We start from the raw sequence: 20,002 nt of genomic DNA, 5'->3' as shown, positions 1-20,002 counted from the left end.
TCCCATCTGAACAGTGACTTTATGAATGAATGAGGAGAGGAAGGACTCTTACCGGAGATCATTGACTGCAGCTTCCGGGTCGCTGCTCCGCACGTCGCCGCGAGACTAGCCCGGCGATTGGCCAGCGGAGCCAGGTTGTCCAGGACCGGGACCAGGAGCGTGCTCAGAGAATCCCCTAGGCGGGTCCGTGGGGGCGGGGCTTCCAGGGGCGGGGCTTCCAGGGGCGGGCTCCCGGCGCGGGCTGCCGGGCTGCGCGGCTGCGCAGTACTGCCGCCGCTGTCGCCGTGGTGAGAGTGGAAACGATGGCCGGGCCCGCGTGGATATCCAAGGTGAGCGCCTGGCAGGCCGGCTTGTGACTGGCGGGCGGGTCGCGTGCTGGGCGGGGGCAGGCGCGCGGCCCCCGATGGGGAGGCGGCGGCGCGCGGCCCCCGATGGGGAGGCGGCGGCGCGCGGCCGGCTGGGGACAGTTAGAAAGCCTGTCCTGGCCGCCTGTGCGCCTCGCTCCGTGGCCCGCGTGCGGTGTGTAGGCAGCCTCGCTCTCGGAAGGTAGCGCCTGGGGCGGGGACGGCATCAAGGTCAAGGCAGGGGGCGCAGTTCCTGCCCCGGGCAGCATCCCGGTTCCACCTCCGGCATCTGCCCCGTCCGGAGCCCAGGCCGCGCGCGCAGCCCGGGAAGGTCACCGGAGCCGCCGCCCTGGCTCCGCCATTCCGGCGGTTTCCGAGGCTGCGGCCCTGCAGCCTGCTGATCGCGTGGAGAGTCCCCTCCAGCACGGCCCAGGCCTCCCCCAGGTGTCTGCTCCGGCCCGGGCCGGGTAACCTCCCAGGTGAGGGAATCCCGAAGTCATTTTCCTGCCAGACTTTTTCTCCCTTAGAGCTCTTACCAATCTGATCGTATAGCTATTTCCCCTTCAAAGGACACAGGGTACCTTGCACCTTGGAATTGCTATCTGAACACTGGGAGACTGAGAGAGGGAGACCAGCAACACCTTTCTTTCACCTTTTATTTGTGAGCATCCTGCGTTCTCACCTTGACAGCTCAGATGCCTGCCGCAGCTGGATAGGGTTTCCGACCATCTCTGCAATTCTTTGGTTCCTCAGTGGAACTAACTGTGCCTGAAAACGTAATTGCTCAAGATCACACAGAAAGTCCGTGTCAGAACTGAAAGAGGAACCCAGATGTCTCGGGATTCCCAGTTCTAAGTCCCATTCTGCCTACTCTGTGACCAAGGTCACACAACGAATTATAGGCAGAGGGAAAAATGGGCCCTCAGGTCTCCTGTTGCTCTTAAGAATGATCCCCTAGAAACCTACCATAAGCAACTTAATTTTTTTCTATAAAATTTGATACTGCATTTCTCCTTTGTTTTAAGTTTAAAGCGAGGTCCGCATGCACTGTTATTTAGTGAAAAGCAGTCTACACTGGAGTTTAGGAGTCTTAGGTTTAAGTATTGTTAGTACCATTGATTGGCTGCGTGACCCTGAGCAAATTACTTAACATCTCTGAGCCTTAATAAGCCATCTGTAAAATAGTTGTACTTGCTTCACAGAGTTGTTTGAGGATTGAAAAAAATAATGTGAGAGCACCTAATACATGCAGAAGGAACACAAAAACCTGAAGCTTTCCTAGCTGTCAATATACTTATCTTACAGTCTTCAAGCAGACAATTGGGCATCAGTAGCTAGGTTTTATTTAGTAACTGGGTTCTGCTTTGTTACCCTCTTCAGACCTGGATTTGTGTATGATGGTAATTTATTTCACATTGGCTCCTGAAGGTAAAGCAACTTCTGTGTCATTGTCTAACAGAAGTCAATCCTTTAATCAGTGAACTTACACTTAACACCTAGTCATCTTTGGTAGGTATATTAAGCTTCAGAATGAGGGACTAAATAAAACAGCTAGTAAATTTCTTTTGCCTTTAGCGTGGTCTACAAGAAAAAAGCCACATAGTAGGAATCCAGAAAGTGTCAGAGGATGAGGTTCTCCTCTGACATGGAATGGACTCCCCGTGTGACCTTTGGCAGTCATTTGACCTCTGTGGGCCAGTTTCTCCCTTTAGGGACTGGGATAGACAGTGTCTCGGAAGCTGATGTCCCAGAATTATGAGAAAGCTGAGCTGGATGGGAGTTTCAATCAGAACAATCCTCTATTAGAGTTCCATTTAAGGTTTTATTTGGAAAAAAGAGATCTGCAGCTTAAATTTATTTTTTTCTAAAAAAGCTTTATTTAGAAAAAATAGTGAGTTTCTAAAGGCCTTTCAGGCTCTAAAATACTATAATTATAACAAGGCAGTTCCCCCATCAGGAAGCTTTTATTGAGTGAGTACCTGCCATACATTCTACACTGTATTTATATGTTTTTAAGTTGGAGGATGAAGGTAGAAAAGGAAATGAGGTGCTATGGATGAAGATGGCCCAGGAAGTCAGAAGTTCAGTCCATATTCTGTGAGCCTGGCCTTAGTCTCCTTATCTGAAAAGGGCTACTAATACAATCTCTCCAGGTTTTATTAAAATAAAATGATGTAGTATATGTACAAGTATACTATAAAGTAGAAGTCAGCCTGTGCTTTGAAAAATCTTGTCTTAAAAGTTCCGGGTCATTCTAATGATTTAGATGCAATACTACCTTATTCTAAGATCACGAAGGAGAGATGACAAAGAAGACTGGTTGTTAGAGAAAATCATTGCAAGTATTAAAGCCATTTGCTGGAGTGGGAACTCATCAAATAGAGAGATGCTTGAGGCTGGCTTCAGTTTTTCCAAAAGTATTCTGAGCACCTACTGTGAGCTAGGCACCGTTCTAGGTACTAGAGATAGAACAGTGAACAAAACATGAAAATCTTTGCCTCATGGATTTACATTTTAAATCAGTTATTTTGGTTGGGTCTTTTATCACAAAGACATGGGCCGTTTTTTTTTTTTATTGGAATGTAGTTGATTTACAGTGTTGTGTTAGTTTCAGGTGTACAGCAAAGTGAATCAGTTATACATATAGCCCCCCCTTTTTGTTTTAGATTCTTTTCCCATGTAGGCCCTTACAGAGTATTGAGTAGGGTTCCCTGTGCTATACAGCAGGTTCTTATTTATCTATTTTATATATAGTAGTGTATATATGTCAGTCCCAATCTTGACATGGGCCTGTTTTTTTTTTAAATTAGTTTATTTATTTTGGCTGCACCAGGTCTTAGTTGCAGCACACGGGATCTTCGTTCAGGCACGCGGACTTCTTAGTTGTGGCATGCAGACTCTTAGTTGTGGCATGCATGCGTTATCTAGTTCCTGACCAGGGATCAAACCCAGGCCCCTTGCATTGGGAGCATGGAGTGTTATTCACTGGACCACCAGGGGAGTCCTGACATGGGCCTGTGTTTTTTTTTTGTTTTTTTTTTTTGCGGTACGTGGGCCTCTCACTGTTGTGGCCTCTCCCATTGCGGAGCACAGGCTCCGGACGCGCAGGCCCAGCGGCCATGGCTCACGGGCCCAGCCTCTCTGCGGCATGTGGGATCTTCCCAGACCGGGTCACGACCCCGTGTCCCCTGCATCGGCAGGCGGACTCTCAATCACTGCGCCACCAGGGAAGCCCATGGGCCTGTTTTGAGTGAATGTTTTTTCTTTCTTTCTGGGGAGTGGGGAGAAGGACTCATGCAAATTTTATAACATACCTTTAAATGGTCTCCCTTCCAATAGCCCATTTGCTGGTGGATGAATCATGTCCTAGGATTAAGTGTTTGGCCAGTGGTTTTGGCATAGCATATTCTTTTGGATCTCACCCTGTCTTTTATTGTCAGTCCAGAGAGATGACTGTAGATGCCAGGTTAGAGGATACAATTCGTTCACAGCTCCTTGGCTCTTGGTTGGTGTCTCTTTAGTGGGTGCTGATATTACAGCAAAGGTTCAGGACTTACAAGAACTGTCCCCCAAAAGGAAGACTAAGGATATAACAAATGTATCTTTGCTCATGTATCTAGCATGAAAAAAAGTTAACATTTAGAATTTTTAATGAATTATTATTTATTTATTAAATAATTTTATTTATTTTTGGTTGTGTTGGGTCTTCATTGTTGCGTATGGGCTTTCTCTAGTTGCGGCGAGTGGGGCTTAGTTGCAGTGCGCGGGCTTCTCATTACGGTGGGCTTCTCTCTAGGTGTGCGGGCTTCAGTAGTTGTGGCACGCAGGCTCTAGAGCGCAGGCTCAGTAGTTGTGGTGCATGGGCTTAGTTGCTCCGCAGCATGTGGGATCTTTCCGGACCAGGGATCGGACCTGTGTCTCCTGCATTGGCAGGTGGATTCTTATCCACTGCACCACCAGGAAAGTCACTAAAACTTTTAATGAATTTTAATACCTTTGGTTTTTGTACCCAATTTCTTTGATTATATTCTGTTTATTATAATGTAATATGACTTTGTACCAGTTTTCAAGGACTGAATTATTAAAGTTCAAAATAACCTTTCAAAATTTATATTTCTGGTGTGTCATAGTGTTAAGCGAAAAAAAAATGTACCGGTGGTAACGTCTTGGGGTAGTGGGATTAGTAGGTCACATTCCTTTTATTTTTCTGTATCTTTCCCCTCTCCCAGCAATTAACAATAATGACCATGTCACTTACATTATCAGAAGAAGTAGATAATTTATTTAAAATCTTCACTCTGTATGACACAGGTGTCAAAATAGTATTAAATAAATTTTGTTAGATTTTTATTATACCGTGTAATTTCTTAATATTCATGGGAGAAGAACAGGCATAATGTATAATTGGAGGAGCCCTGAACTAAGAGTCAGGAGACCCAGATTGTGGTCTCTTTGTGGTCACTCTGTGACCTTAGGCAAATCCCTACTCTTTGGACCCACTGTCTCCACTGTATAATGAGTGAGTTGGGCTCTGGGATTTATAAGGACCCTGCTGGCTCTTAAAATTAGTGATAGTTTTCTTAGACTGTGTGTTACCCCCAAATTGACCCAGTGGTCAAGAATGTTGACATTAAACCATCCAGATCATCTGAGAAAAATCCAGTGTTTGAGCTAAGAAAGTAGAGTTTCATTCTAGCTTCAATGTCTTTTGACAACTTTTCATAAAATTGACTGTAAAAGTACATATGTCGTACTTACATTCTCAAAGTAAAGGTAAACTGAATATTTCAGTTTTCAAATCCAAAAGAGCTTGCTACATTGAACTAATACATGAGAAAAATAATCCTCGGAAATTCCTGAATATATCTGTGCAAAGTTGCAGCATTATCAGCTGCAGAGATGGTTCCATCTCTACCTTTTAACTATATGTGGTTTAATTCTGTACGTAACATTTCTTTGTTGATATTAAATGTAGGTCTCTCGGCTGCTGGGGGCATTCCACAACCAAAAACAGGTGACCAGAGGTTTTGCTGGTGGTGTGAGTATAATTACGTCTTTTATTTTTTCCTTTTAGAAGTTTCTCAAGAAAGATGCTTAGACATGTTATGTAGCATTTAATCTTCACTTATTTAAAATTAGGGAAAATTGGCCATACTTATATTGTATATTTAAATTATTGGTGAACATGCATAAATCTATTAGGTCACTTGCACATTAAAAAAAATTGTATTATAGCTGGTGCTGTAAGCCTATCACATTAATATCTTGAAGGAGGCTTGTTAAAAATAGTTATAAAATAGATTATAAAAAAACAGATATTATCTAAAGATAACAACTACCCTTGAGCCTGTTACTTTATTTCACAACCTCATTTGGATAAGACAGTTTTTTTCCAAACTAGTACAGGTTGAGACAAAATTGTTGAGAAGCTTCAAAACCTGCTTTGCATTTTTATTTTGTGAGCTTCCCTGAAAACAGTAGATTGATCGCCAATCAGGAATGCCTCAAACATCTATAAGCCCTGTAGGCTCAGATGTATCGATACTTTGCTTACGTAGTCTTCATAGGCTCTCGTGTTAGCGGATCATCTATTTCTCATTAAATCTGCTGCTTTTAGAATTCCCAGCGTTAGAGTTCTGTGCTTTAAAAACTGATACCACATTTTTAGAGCATTCTAAGACTGTGGGTCAGTGACTTCCTGTATGTTTTTATTTTGCCTCCTTCTTACAGAATCTGATTTGGATTTCATAATTCCTATACTCCCGTATAACATCTTACCCTGTGAGGGATTTATAAGACCATAGTATATCTTTTTTCATTTACTTTCTGAACTGTGGAAGTAAAGTAGTTTTTTCTGGTGGCCTGATGACGTTTGTTATTACATGTTGGGAGAACAGGAAGAAGAAGCCAAAGGGGTTCTTTCGGCTCTGCTTTTGCTGCAAAAGATGCAGAAGGAGGCTTGCGCTTTAGCTAAGCTAGCATTTAGCTAGCTAGCATTTCAAATGCATTCTGAAAGCTGATGAGATGATCATTGTTCTCTGCTATTATTTAATTTCCAGGCTGTCCATTAAAAAATATATATTGGCCTGGTGGGGAGGGGGTTATATTTGAAAGAAATAAAAGAAACTAATTTTTAAAAAAGATTTCTTCAGTTGTACAGAAAAATTCAGAAATAATTAGTCCACCTGCTTTGGGAGCATCACTGGAAGGTAAAAGACCAGGGAAATGTAAATCAGTGATTTTTTAAAAATGTAGCACAGGGAGCTGGCACTGAAAAAGGCCAGGGACCGTTGTCTGAACCAAACTTCTAGGTAGGGGAAATACCCAAATAATGACATATATAGTTTCCAAATGGTAATCCTCATTTAAATCCTCTCATCATTTCCCTTTACACATTTTTTTTCTGTGTTTGAAATGCTGGCTGTATTTTGTTTGAAGCCTTTGAACTAAATCGTTGCTGTTACATTACAAATACACTTGTCATTCTAAGTGTAATTCAGACATTGCAGGTATGATCACATACCCTATTCTTGTTGGTTCCAAGTAAACTTTGCTGAGCTCATTTGGATTACTTTTGTCATTAGGAGCCAACTTTATAAAGGAAATCAGGAAAATGGAGACCCTCTCTTGATGTGAAATCTGATTTTCCGAGTGCCAAAACAGACCTCAGTGGTACTCTGGAAGTGTCTGGGAGTGTTTCGTAAGACTGCACGAGTTGCATGAGAAACCGAACTTTCTAGGCTCCCGGTGGAGAGGAAAGCCCTTGCCTTCCTGGGAAGCCCTCTAAATTTTACTGAGAGAACATTGTTGAAATGTTTTGCTCTCCTTGGTTTTACAGACTTGAATTAATTGGTCTCTTTGTAGTTTGTCTGAAACGAAACATCAATTGGGAAGTTTACCAGGGAGTTTATTTTTGTTTTATCTGGAGAGCATCACTTAAGTTCTTTTTAAAACCTCTGGGCTCAGCTACAGGGAGTAGAGTTGTGGAGTCTCTTGATTCTTGACTCCACTTTGATAAGCCGTTGGAAGGTAGGTCTGTTTTCTTAAAGGCATTTCTTATGAGTTAAGAAAACCCATAAACTGGATTTCTTTGTCAATGATGTTCCTTTTTAAACCTTCAAAAATCAATTCTGACTGTCTTCTTTGATGATTTCTTATATTCAGGTTAAGACGGTAACTTTAATTCCAGGAGATGGAATTGGCCCAGAAATTTCAGCCGCAGTTATGAAGATTTTTGATGCTGCCAAAGTAAGTGGGCTTAAAAAATACTTTTGATAATAGTTTGTAGAAAAGTTTTCTTAGCCAGTTGGAGACAGTGAACTCTTAGGATGAATTGTTCACGTTTGTATGAACTTGGTGAGGTCTGTTAAATTTCACAGATTCTGACTTTAAGAGTGTTGTTTGCTGCCGTCATTGTCAATAGTTTAAGCTACTGCACTGGCATCAGTTATATATAAAGTAATCCAAGTAGTACTGTAATTTTTGTGGACTTTTGAACACTGCCTGGGTTTAAAGTCTTTAAGCCCCTCCAAGTCACCTAATGTCTATCTCATTTTTCCTTCCTGCCATAAAAAAGAGAATAGAATTGATATTTCAGAAAACTATATAGGGCATTTTGAAAGATTCTTTTTTTTTTTTCCCCTGGTGTGGAAATATCAAGTATGAGGTATTATTATCCAACAGCCTAGCCTTCAATGCAGGTAGATATTTAAAAATCTAGAGAATTTAGGAAACTTGGACTTCGTTTGACCTGATGCTTTATTCTTGCTATTTATAGCTGCTAGGCGAAATAATGTGTAAGATTAAATCAGGGTTGTTATGATACCAACAGCTATAAGTCAAGGAATTCAATTTATTTATACTAAACATACATTGTTTTTCTATATGAGTTTTTAATTAAAACTCCTACAGAGGAAATGATGCTTATACAATAGCATTCCCCAAGGGAACTGAAATAGGATGGCTGTCAGCTGTAAGCTCCGTGTGAACAAGGAGCACAAGTCTTGCTCTGTGTTCCTATTCCTAGTGCATGCCCAGTTGGCTGTCAGATGTGTGTGTACACACTGAAGGGTGTGGGTGAAGAGAAAGGATAACGCTGGTTTATTCCTTAAAACTTCTTTCATAGGTTATATAATATGTCTTTTTTTTCTTAACAGCTTTATTGAGATTTAATTCATGTATCGTTCAATTCATCATGTAAAGTACACAGTTCATTCATGGAGTTGTGCAACCATCACCATAGTCTAATTTTAGAACATTTTCGTTACCCAGAAAGAAACCCCATATTCATCAGCAGTCACTCCCCATCACCCTTATCTCTCCCACCCTGCCCCCTCCCATCACCAGCCCTAGGCGACCACTAATCTACTTTCTCTCTCTGTAGATTTGCCAATTCTGGACATTTCATATAAATAGAGTCTTAAAATTACATGGTTTTTGTGTGATGAATTGGGAGATTGGGATTGACATATATATACTAATATGTATAAAATAGATAACTAATAAGAACCTGCTGTATAAAAAAGTAAATAAAATTCAAAACTTCAAAAAAAATTACATGGTTTTTGTGATTGGCTCTTAGCATAATACTTTCAAGATTCATCCATGTATCAGTACTATGTGATATTTCTGTGAATCATGTTTCTCTGCTCCTTATGATATTATAATTATAGCCACGTTAACAGTGATTGTGAAAAAAAGAAGTAGGCAAGTGGCAGCTAGGAGTGATGACTGGACAAGGGTAATGTGGAGAATCCATCTGGACATGCTAGGGAATGACATCTCTTCTTGCATGCCAGGAACTTTCCGGGCCTTTATTGTATGTGTTTTCACCAGCTGCATCCAAAGTGAGGAAGCTTGTGTATAAATGTAGTGTGAATGTCAGTCACATGTAGGTCTTTCCAGTTCACTGTGCTCTGTGGTGTGGCATCTAGGCACCTATTCAGTGGGAGGAGCGGAATGTCACCGCCATTCAAGGACCGGGAGGAAAGTGGATGATCCCTCCAGAAGCCAAAGAGTCCATGGATAAGAACAAGATGGGCTTGAAAGGTAGCACTGAAGTGAATATGATGCTTATTATTGATTTCTGCTCCAGGTGTTATATTTATCTTTACCTAGATTTATCTTTTGTATAATTTTTACATTTTTATTTTAATTCATACATGCTCAAGGTCATGATTCAAAATATTAGCATGTGACAGATTGGAATTCAGCATAGGCTTTAAATCCAGACAGATCCACTGTGAATCTCATCCCTGCTGCTTACTGGCTGGGAGGCTTGGGCAAATTTCTTACTCTTTTTTTCCCCTTTACCTTTAAATGACAGCAATAGGGAATTCCCTGGCAGTCCAGTGGTTAGGACTCAGTGCTTTCCCTGCCTAGGGCCCGGACTCGATCCCTGATCAGGGAACTAAGATCCCGAAGACTGGCACAGTGCAGCCAAAAAAAAAAAAATGACAGCAATAGAGTTGATACCTCATAGGGAGGTGGTGTCATAGGATTAGCTAATGTCAAGGACCTGATACCGTGCTTGGTCCTCAGTCAGTAGATGCTCGATGCAGTTGATATTCCAGAAAGCTTCATTGAGGAAATTTCTTCCTTCATCTGAATCTGGGGGAGAGGGTAAAGTTAGAGGCAGAACATATTTTACAAGGTAGCCCAGGTGGGTCTGTAGATGACACAGGGAGTAGGCACTGAATGTTGCCTGAGAGTGACCAGCTGTAGATGGACTCATTTACGATGAAGAGAACATCTGACTCAGAAACAGAGCACCTGTCTGCCCTTTTAAATGACGCTTGTAGAGGCTTCCCTGGTGGCGCAGTGGTTAAGGGTGCGCCTGCCGATGCGGGGGACGCGGGTTCGTGACCCAGTCTGGGAGGATCCCGTGTGCCGTGGGGCGGCTGGGCCCGTGAGCCGTGGCCGCTGGGCCTATGCATCCAGAGCCTGTGCTCTGCAACGGGAGAGGCCACGGCAGTGAGAGGCCCGCGTACCGCAAAAAAAAAAAAAAAATGACGCTTACTTTGTTGTAAAAGTGTCCCTTGATTCATGAAGCATGCACGTTAGATGTGTCACAAAGCTACTTCACGTCCAAACAAAGGATCCTAAATACATCTCTGATGGAATACTGGAAAAAATAAAAATTGGAATTTCAAATACAGTTGGCCCTCCATACCCACATGTGCATCCATGGATTTGCAATCATGTATGGAAAATATTAAAAAAAAAAATTCTGGGCTGGGACATCCCAGTCCCGGTTGGTCCTCCTTGCCTGCCACCGGTGCGACCAGTCCGTGCAGCCAGCCCAGTTAGCCCGGTCTGCACTGCCCACCGGCCAGCTGGTCTCCCACCACAACCATGGATGCCATCAAGAAGTTGCAGATGCTAAAGCTGGACAAGGAGAATGCCATCGACTGCGCTGAGCTGAGGACCGCAGCAAGCAGTTGGAGGAGGTGCAGCAGGCCCTCCAGAAGAAGCTGAAAGGGACGGAGGACGAGGTGGAAAAGTATTCTGAATCAGTGAAGGATGCCCAGGAGAAACTGGAGCAGGCTGAGAAGAGAGCCACCAATGCCAGGGCAGATGTGGCCTCCCTGAACTGCTGCATTCAGCTGGTAGAGGAGGAGGTGGACCAGGCGCAGGAGCGCCTGGCTACAGCCCTGCAAGAGCCGGAGGAGGCTGACGAGGCAGCTGATGAGAGTGAGAGAGAAATGAAGGTCATGGAAAGCCGAGCTATGAAGGATGAGGAAAAGACGGAGATGCAGCTGAAGGAGGCCAAGCACATCGCTGAGGATTCAGACCGCAAATATGAGGAGGTGGCCAGGAAGCTAGTGATCCTGGAAGGAGAGCTGGAGCACTCAGAAGAGACCGCTGAGGTGGCGGAGAGCTGGGAGGAGGATCTTCGGACCAGGGACCAGGCCCTCAGGTCCCTGATGGCCTCAGAGGAGGAGTATTCCACCAAAGAAGATAAATATATATGAAGAGGAGATCAAACTGCTGGAGGAGAAGCTAAAGGAGGCTGAGACCCGAGCAGAGTTTGCCAAAAGGTCGGTGGCAAAGTTGGAGAAAACCATTGATGACCTGGAAGAGACCTTGGCCAGCACCAAGGAGAACGTGGAGATTCACCAGGCCCTCGACCAGACCCTGCTGGAGCTCAACCACCTGTGAGGGCTGGCCCTGCCCCCAGCCAGGCTATAGTTGACACCCCAACGAATAAAACTGGTGTTACCAGCAAAAAAAAAAAAAAAAATCCACAAAGTTCCAAAAAGCAAAACTTGAATTTTTTCACTGGCAACTATTTACATAGTGTTTATATTATATTAGGTATCATAAGTAGTCTAGAGATGATTTAGTTTACAGGAGGATGTGTGTAGGTTATATGAAAATACTATGTCATTTTATAATAAGGGGCTTGAACATCCATGGATTTTGGTATCTGCTGGGTTGCTGGGTCCTGGATCAATCCCTCCCCCCAAACCCCCATGCCGAGGGACAAGTGTCAACACTATGTACTTGTGTTTATAAAGGAAAAGAAAAGACCAGACTGTATCCTCTTGTCATCTGGGTATTCTTCTTTATTACAGGCCCTTTAAAAACCCCCATAGCCGCGGGTCACCCATCCATGAATTTATTGCTGCGTAAAACATTTGACCTTTATGCAAATGTCCGACCATGTGTCTCAATCGAAGGCTATAAAACCCCTTACAGCGACGTAAATATTGTCACCATTCGAGAGAACACGGAAGGAGAATACAGTGGAATTGAGCATGTGGTATGTTCATTTGGATACTTTTTCATTCTTAGTTGGGTTGCTTTCTGTGCACTTGGGACCTTTGTTCAAATTCCCAGTTGAAAATATTTCCCAAAGACAGTTCTCTTGCATTCTGTGAGGAGTTGTGGGTGTTTGTCTTGTCCTGGGTCTCTGGCTGACAGTACTCAAATGGATGCCTGGGCGAGGGGTTGTGGTGCTTCAGGGTATGGGCTTGGGAACTTGTCCTGTTTGAATTTTGAATCCTCAACTTCATACGTAACCACCTCTGCACCTTGGTTTTCCTCATCTGTGCCGTGAGGCTTATAATACCTGGCTCCTAGGACTGGAGTGAACATGATTAACCTCACTGACATACCATATGCATGATGCTTGCCTTGGCAGCGGGTGCCACGCAAGCCTGCCACAGATGGTGTTGTCTGCACACTGCCAGCAGTCCAGGACCGGGTTGTTGCCATGCCCTTTCAGCGAGGCAGGACTTCCTCTGTTTCAGATTGTGGATGGAGTTGTGCAGAGTATCAAGCTCATTACTGAGGGGGCGAGCAAGCGCATCGCGGAGTTCGCCTTTGAGTATGCGCGGAACAACCTCCGGAGCAACGTCACGGCCGTGCACAAAGCCAACATCATGTGAGTCCCTGTGGGTGGCGCTCCGTCTGGCTTTGTGGGCGAGGAGCAGTGACAGGGCTTTCCTTTCCTCTCTCCAGCTTGCTCATTGACTCCTGATAGCTCTGGAAAATGGCCTTGTAGCCAGTCAGAGGGTCAGGCATTTCTCTTGTGTCAGAATATCCTATTTAATGTGCTTCATTGGGTGGATGACTGGAGCGGGTTTGGAGGGAGCAAGAATTCAGGTCCCGGAAGTTTAAGGAGGGCCTGAGAACCATCGGGGAAGGAAGCCGGAGAGTCTGGATCCCCAGGTGCGGCGGGCAGTTAGCTAAGGCCACGTCTGCAAAAGGGCAATCGTTTCTGTGTTAGGAGGGAATAGCAGGAATGTTTCTGAGATGGCCCCCTGCTCAGGGGCTTAAAATATTTCTCATAGTGCTAATACTATCTGATGTATTACTCTAGCAGTTTGAATTCTTCTCAGCCCTAGTGTATTAAAGCCCAACTCAGTGTATTAGGAAGCAGGTTTCCTAACCTAAGGAAAGTGTTGAGCATGTAAAATAGTAAAACCATTTAAATAATTGAATAAGTTAACCTTTTAAGGCATTTTTAATGTTTTCTTATTAATAGATATTGCTGGATAACACTATAAAAATATAGTCTTCTTTATTATGATCAAACTATATTACATTTTTTACCCTTTTGTGCTTCCAGAAGTATCCTAAAACATTGAAATTTGCATTTTACTGATTGCCAAAAAAAATAATTTTACTGTAATTGAAATCAGATATCTGCAACTTAAATTTCTTGAACTTACTTTACTTCTCTGATTTGATCTTTTTCTCTCTGCAAGTCTTTGCTTTCAACAATTTTTATTTGATTAAATACAGGCGAATGTCAGATGGGCTTTTTCTGAAAAAATGCAGGGAAGTTGCAGAAAACTGTAAAGATATTAAATTTAATGAGATGTACCTTGATACAGTATGTTTGAATGTAAGTATATATTCACACTTACCTGCCACTTTTTGTGGTGTATAGTGTGTCCGTGTGGTGCACAGTTTTTGATTGCTAAACGCACAAATGCATTTTTTGTAGATGGTCCAGGATCCGTCCCAGTTTGATGTCCTTGTTATGCCAAATTTGTATGGAGACATCCTTAGGTGAGTCTGGCTATACCTTTTAGCCTACAGTTTATTTATAAATGTCATAAAATAAATTGTGGCTTACAAATTTTAATCAAATATTATAAAATACAGCATTTGTTACAAGCTGCAAGTTGAATTCTGACAATTCAGGTGGTGATGTCAATGGTGGTATGCTGGATGGGTTATTCATTCATTTGCCAAATCAGCTCTGGGCTCTTGCCCCCTGACCATTAGTTCCCGCTTCCCATTTTACAGATATTTTATTGGTTGGTTGATTGATTGATTTCAGTGTTTCATCATGTATAGCTAGGTAGGTGGGTGTTCATTTTTATAAATTTTTTGTAACTTTTGGCATAATTTCAGACTTACAGAAAAGTTGCAAGAATGGTACAAAGAATTCCTGTGTACTCAGCACCCACATTCACCAAATGTTAACATTTTACCAGACTTACTTTATTACTCTCTCTCTCTCTCTCTCTCTCTCTCTCTCTCTCTCTCTCTCTCTCTCTCTTCTTCTCTCCTTTCCCCTCCCTTCATCCTCCTCCTCCTTCTTCTTTTTTCTCTCTTTGTCTCTACACACATACACGTGATGGTGGTCAAATGGTGCTTTTGTAAGTCCATCATTCCTTCTACATGTATCAGTTGGCATTCTACTGTAAGGATAAGCTTTTCTTTCTCTCTTATTTGTTTACTTATTTGCCTATATCAATTTGGACTCCTGGTTTCTATTTTATTTAGTGGTTATATCCATCACTATCATCTTTTATATTGATGCATATGTTGTGCAGACTTGGCCAGTGGGAGTCCCTTTGAACTGTCTCTGTGTCCTTTTGACACAGCCCATCATTTGCTTTCTGGCACAATAAGGTGCTTCAGGCTCATCCTATATTTTCCTAACTGTAGTCCTGGAATCAGTCATTTCTCTAAGTAGCCCAGGTTCCTTTTAGTGGAGAATGGTATTTAAAGATGAAAGTCTGGGTGCTAGGTGAGACATTTTATTTTTCAAAATATCCTTTGAAATGCTTTTCTGCCCCCAGTGACCTGTGTGCAGGACTGATTGGAGGTCTTGGTGTGACACCAAGTGGCAACATTGGAGCCAATGGAGTTGCAATCTTCGAGTCGGTAAGGACCCTGGTGACACCTGAAGCAGAATTCAAGTCAGAATGACATGAGAACCCAGGAGGGCTTATCTGCATAAATATATTTTAACTCTTGAGTTTTTCCAATTGTCAGAAGAAAATGAAGCTTGGTTTATTCATTTGTTTTCCTCTTACTTCTTTTTCATCCTTATTATTTATTATGTATCCTTCCTCAGTTAAAATATTTTACTGAAAGTTGGACTGGATAAGATTGTTAGTCCATGTTTTTGCACTTATAAAAGAATTTCTTTAGCTCTTATTTTTCTGAGGTTTTATTTCTAAGACATATGTCTGAGCAGCTATTTTTCATCGGTGAGGAAAGCTGATTAAGAGCCCAGCTTCCCTGGAAGAGGGCTGTTTGCTCCTGTCTCCCTCCTGACTGCACTCTTTTCCCCCCCTACCCGGGCAGGTTCACGGGACCGCCCCAGACATCGCAGGGAAGGACATGGCCAACCCCACGGCCCTCCTGCTCAGTGCCGTGATGATGCTGCGTCACATGGGGCTTTTTGACCACGCTGCAAAGATTGAGACAGCATGTTTTGCTACAATTAAGGATGGGAAGGTATTGGTAATCTTGCCACACTTCTGCTGGGTAAAATGCATTTCCTCTTTGGGTTGTTTTTTTTTTTTTGTGGTATGCAGGCCTCTCACTGTTGTGGCCTCTCCCGTTGCGGAGCACAGGCTCCGGACGCGCAGGCTCAGCGGCCATGGCTCACGGGCCCAGCCGCTCCACAGCATGTGGGATCTTCCCGGACCAGGGCACGAACCCGTGTCCCCTGCATTGGCAGGCGGACTCCCAACCACTGCGCCACCAGGGAAACCCCCTCCTTGGGTTTTATGTGCGTGAAGGACCGATGATGGTTCTTCTCAAGAGGGCCAAAGGATTGGATGTCGAACAGGCATTCTTAATGTGGGCTCCCTGAGTGAACTCGGGCAGTCTACACACTTGTGTGCATTTTCTGAAGAGAGGATTAACGTATTTCATCAGGGAAGGGCTGAGAAGCACTGTGGTGGGGCACCAGGGTGCAGTGGAAAGAGCAGTGGTGTGGGCGTCAGAGCAGTGCAGGCCCAGTTACCCTGTTGTTACCTGTGGGATCTTGGCCGAGTCCATTAATTTTTCTTGGCAGCTTTCTCCTCTTCCCAGCAAACATCTATTGCGTACGTGATAAGGTACGGAGAATATAATAAAATGAGGAATAAGGGGTGGTCTCAGGCCTCAGGGAGCTTGGAATCTAGCAGTGGTACAGATGCAGATGTGTCTGTAACACAGTGGAGCTATACGTTATACTATGTGCATCTGTGATATAAAAGTAATGTAGAAGTTTTATAGAAGTAATAATGGCTGATATTAATTGAATACTTTCGTGATTATATTCATTATATATATCTCAGCAAATCTCTACTCCTATGTGACATAGATACTGTAATTAAGCCCATTTTTTAGATGAGGAAACCGAGGCACAGAGAGATTAAGTAAGTTTGTCCAAGGTCTCACAGCTCCTAACTGGCCAAGTTGGGGTTCACACCCAGTCTGGCTCTTACCCAACAAGCTTCACTGTTTCCATAAGCAGTTGTGACTCATAGGAGGGTTGTGATCAATTATTCTGAAAGTGGGAGGAGAACAGAGGAGGTCATGGCTTTACAAGGCTGGGCCTGAAAGGCTGATCCCTAGTCCGAGGTCTCTTCCTTTTTTTAAAAAACTAACATGTTAAAAAAGGATAAAATATACATAGTATAAAATCGACCATTTTAATAATTTTTGAGGCACACAGTCTATTGGTATTAAATATTAATACTTTTCATATTGTGCGACCTTCACCACCATCCATCTCCAGACTTCTTCATTTTCCTAAACTGAAACTGTCCCAATTAAACAGTAATTTACCTAGTTTCTGCCATTCCCCCAGCCCCTGGCAACCACCATCTACTTTCTGTCTCTGTGAATTTGACTACTCTAGGTGCCTCATGTAAGTGGAATCATACACTGTTTGTAACATTGTGACCGGCTTATTTCACTTAGCATAATATCTTCAAGGTTTGCTTCTTCTTTTTAAAAAATTCTATAATTTGAAATTCTTACGGCCAAAATATAAGAAACCCAAGCTTGTTTTTAACAGCCTGATATGGTCATATTAAAGGGCATGTGATTATATATGTTTTTTATTCTGACGCTGTATTTGAGAAGCTACTCATAGAGCCCAGCAGAGAGATGCCTAAATTACACAGTAGGCCCTTTAAATTGTTTAGGATGCGATGGGACAAGAGAATTAAATATATTGAGTTGGGAGTAAAGAGAGTATAAGCTGGTAGAAAACAGAGAATATGGGAGGATTTCTTTCTTAAAGAGGGGAATTTAACAGTTAAGTGATTTAAATATTTCCTTAGTATTTGTTTCTTAGCCTCCAAAAATAGGTCAAAATGTGTCTTTAAAAAAAAAAATTTAAAAATCCTCAAGGAATTTATGCAACCTCTTGTTTCAGATTTGCTGTCATTTAAGTGTCCGTAATCAAATGCTTCCTTAGGGTCTATTGTATGGACAAAGGGAAAATTTTTGGAAAGCCTCCCTGCTTCCCTTTGTAGTGAGAGCATCTTGTTCTTCCAGAGTGTTTCTGTGTACACTATCGAATTAGCTTTTCTAAGTCCTTGGGTAGGTGGATGGCGGTGGAGTGGGTCTCACTTTGAAATGAGGAACTAAATGAAAGAGTAGTCAGGTAACTCACTCATCTGGTATCTCACTGAGAGCTTTAAATAAAAACATCCTTGCTTTGGTTTAATGTGTGGATACATTTTTTATCTTTGCTTTTTCCTTTTCTCAGAGCTTAACAAAAGATTTGGGAGGCAATGCAAAATGCTCAGACTTCACAGAAGAAATCTGCCGCCGAGTAAAAGATTTAGATTAAGGCTTCTACAAATGCTTTTGCCTCATTCACTCCTAACGGACTCCATGTCAGCCTGTATTAGAATACCTGCCATTATGTATGCATTTGTTGCTTGTTTCTTGACAGAGTACATTTTTAGACCTGGCCTTTTCTTAACAAAGTCTGTGCAGAGGATGCAGGTGATGTCCCTGGGCCTGCTTTCAAAGGACTTTATCCAAGTGCTTGTTTTATTTATTAAATGTCTATCTGGTACACATTTTTTGAAAACTCTAAGTGGACTGTACTGTATCATTTGCCATTGTTAACCATTTTACGCTTCAGTTACAACAGTTTTTCTTTAACTGTAAATATCCTGATACAGAATTAATATGAGAAAACATATAACTTTTTCAAGAAAAACAATGATTTCCTTGGTTTATGAAAAATATAATGAAAATAAAATAGAATGTTGACATATTAGCACAAGATGATATTCTTATAAAACTAAATGGGCACAAGAGAAATTTCCTGGGAAAGTTTACATCAAAAACAGTGAATATGGTATATTTCTTAGTGATATGGAAAGTAAAGACTGATTTGTGCTTTAAATGAATTACTGAGTATGAATAAAGACTTCAGATCCGAGAAATATATAATGAGAGATGTAGTTTTTGTTAATAAGATATGGGTAATATATCAGGTACAAAGACACAAATGCATTGTGTGTTCAGTTATTTTTATCTTAAGATGATTGACTATTCCTGGCGAGAGCTTTTAATGAAGGAGTGATCCTTCCTTTTCATTGGACATACATCAAGCATCGTGTGTAACGCAGCCCTTGATCCCCTGTGCAGACCCTGAGTCAGACATGGGAGCCGACCATTGTGTGCGGTCACTCTTCCCCAGCATGTCTGTCTCTGTCTGGAAGTGGACCACACTCCCACTGATACTGCTAAAAGGCCTGACCATATAAAATTTGACTGCGGTTGAGGACCCTGGGGTGCTGGCTACTAACTTTATATTTCACTGGCTACCCCTTCCCCAAAACACCAAATTACCACCCTGTGCCTCAGCGCCACCAGTTGCAGACTCAGCCTGAGATGAGTCACAGAATCGTGCCATCCTGGGGCTTGCCTTAGCTTTTGACCTTCAGGCACTTCCCCATCCCTCCTCCATTCCCCATCCTTAGCATGATTTTTCTTTAATCTTCAGACACTCACTATTTTCATGAACCCTTTGGTCCCACACCAACGGCAACTCATGTCCTCCTTGGCCCTTGTGTGACATTGCAAACCTGTGGCTTTGCGTTGTGTACCCTGGTCACAAGGGGATTTCTTTTTTGTTTTTTTTGTTTTTGCGATATGCGGGCCTCTCACTGTTGTGGCCTCTCCTGTTGCGGAGCACAGGCTCCGGACGTGCAGGCTCAGCGGCCATGGCTCACAGGCCCAGCCGCTCCACGGCATGTGGGATCTTCCCGGACCGGGGCACGAACCCGCGTCCCCTGCATCGGCAGGTGGACTCTCAACCACTGCGCCACCAAGGGAACCCACAAGGGGATTTCTTAACAACAACCAATACCCCTGTCTGGGTCCTTTTTTAGGCTGGTAACCAGACTCACAACCTTATATGTATTTCACTTTGTTTAAACTGCTGCTTCTGTTTTATTGAATTGTGCTAATTATCAGTGATCCTTGGGTTTACACTAATAAAGAATTCCCAAACGAACTGAGGTGTATGCTTTCTCTACCGATTCCCCATTTAGATGCCTTAGGTCATTTTGGCTCAGTTTGCTACTAAGAATGGCCTCTTCAAGTATTCAGAGTAGGCAGGGTGAGGGGACACGGGTTCGATCTCTGGTTGGGGAACTAAGATTCCACAAGCTGTATGGCTCAGCCAAAACAAACAAAACAGCAGAGTGGGCAGGGTGGCAGGTGGCAGGGTGGCAGGGTGACGACAGACTAGCCCCTAATTGACTTTCCCTAGAATGCTCCACTTGACCTCCTCCCACACCTTTGCTTATTCCAGGGCACTAGAGGTCATTGGTAATACCTACTGCTCAGTGTCCTGTGGGTTAAATAACCACTACTCTGGACTGATCTGCTGCTCTATTGACCAAAAAATCAGGTACTTGTTGACAGTTCTGTTAAAAAGTTTA

The 20,002-nt window shown here is 42.9% G+C and overlaps 1 protein-coding gene and 1 pseudogene across 1 annotated transcript; both read left to right on the top strand.

Moving 5' to 3' along the window:
* The first annotated feature begins 233 nt into the window (after positions 1 to 233).
* On the top strand, positions 234 to 19,572 carry IDH3A (isocitrate dehydrogenase (NAD(+)) 3 catalytic subunit alpha). The gene is made up of 11 exons (XM_060155084.1): positions 234 to 329; positions 5,320 to 5,382; positions 7,509 to 7,592; positions 9,278 to 9,392; positions 11,921 to 12,108; positions 12,599 to 12,732; positions 13,596 to 13,698; positions 13,801 to 13,865; positions 14,888 to 14,972; positions 15,399 to 15,551; positions 17,806 to 19,572. Exons 1-11 carry the CDS (start codon positions 303 to 305, stop codon positions 17,887 to 17,889), a joined length of 1,101 nt encoding a protein of 366 aa, XP_060011067.1. The 5' UTR covers positions 234 to 302; the 3' UTR covers positions 17,890 to 19,572.
* On the top strand, positions 10,683 to 11,548 carry LOC132523648 (tropomyosin beta chain-like; annotated as a pseudogene).
* Positions 19,573 to 20,002: the final 430 nt, after the last annotated feature.

Source organism: Lagenorhynchus albirostris, chromosome 1 (genome assembly GCF_949774975.1).
Source record: "Lagenorhynchus albirostris chromosome 1, mLagAlb1.1, whole genome shotgun sequence".
In the NCBI taxonomy this organism is placed as follows: Eukaryota; Metazoa; Chordata; class Mammalia; order Artiodactyla; family Delphinidae; genus Lagenorhynchus; species Lagenorhynchus albirostris.
This window is presented reverse-complemented; position numbering and strand designations above follow the sequence as displayed.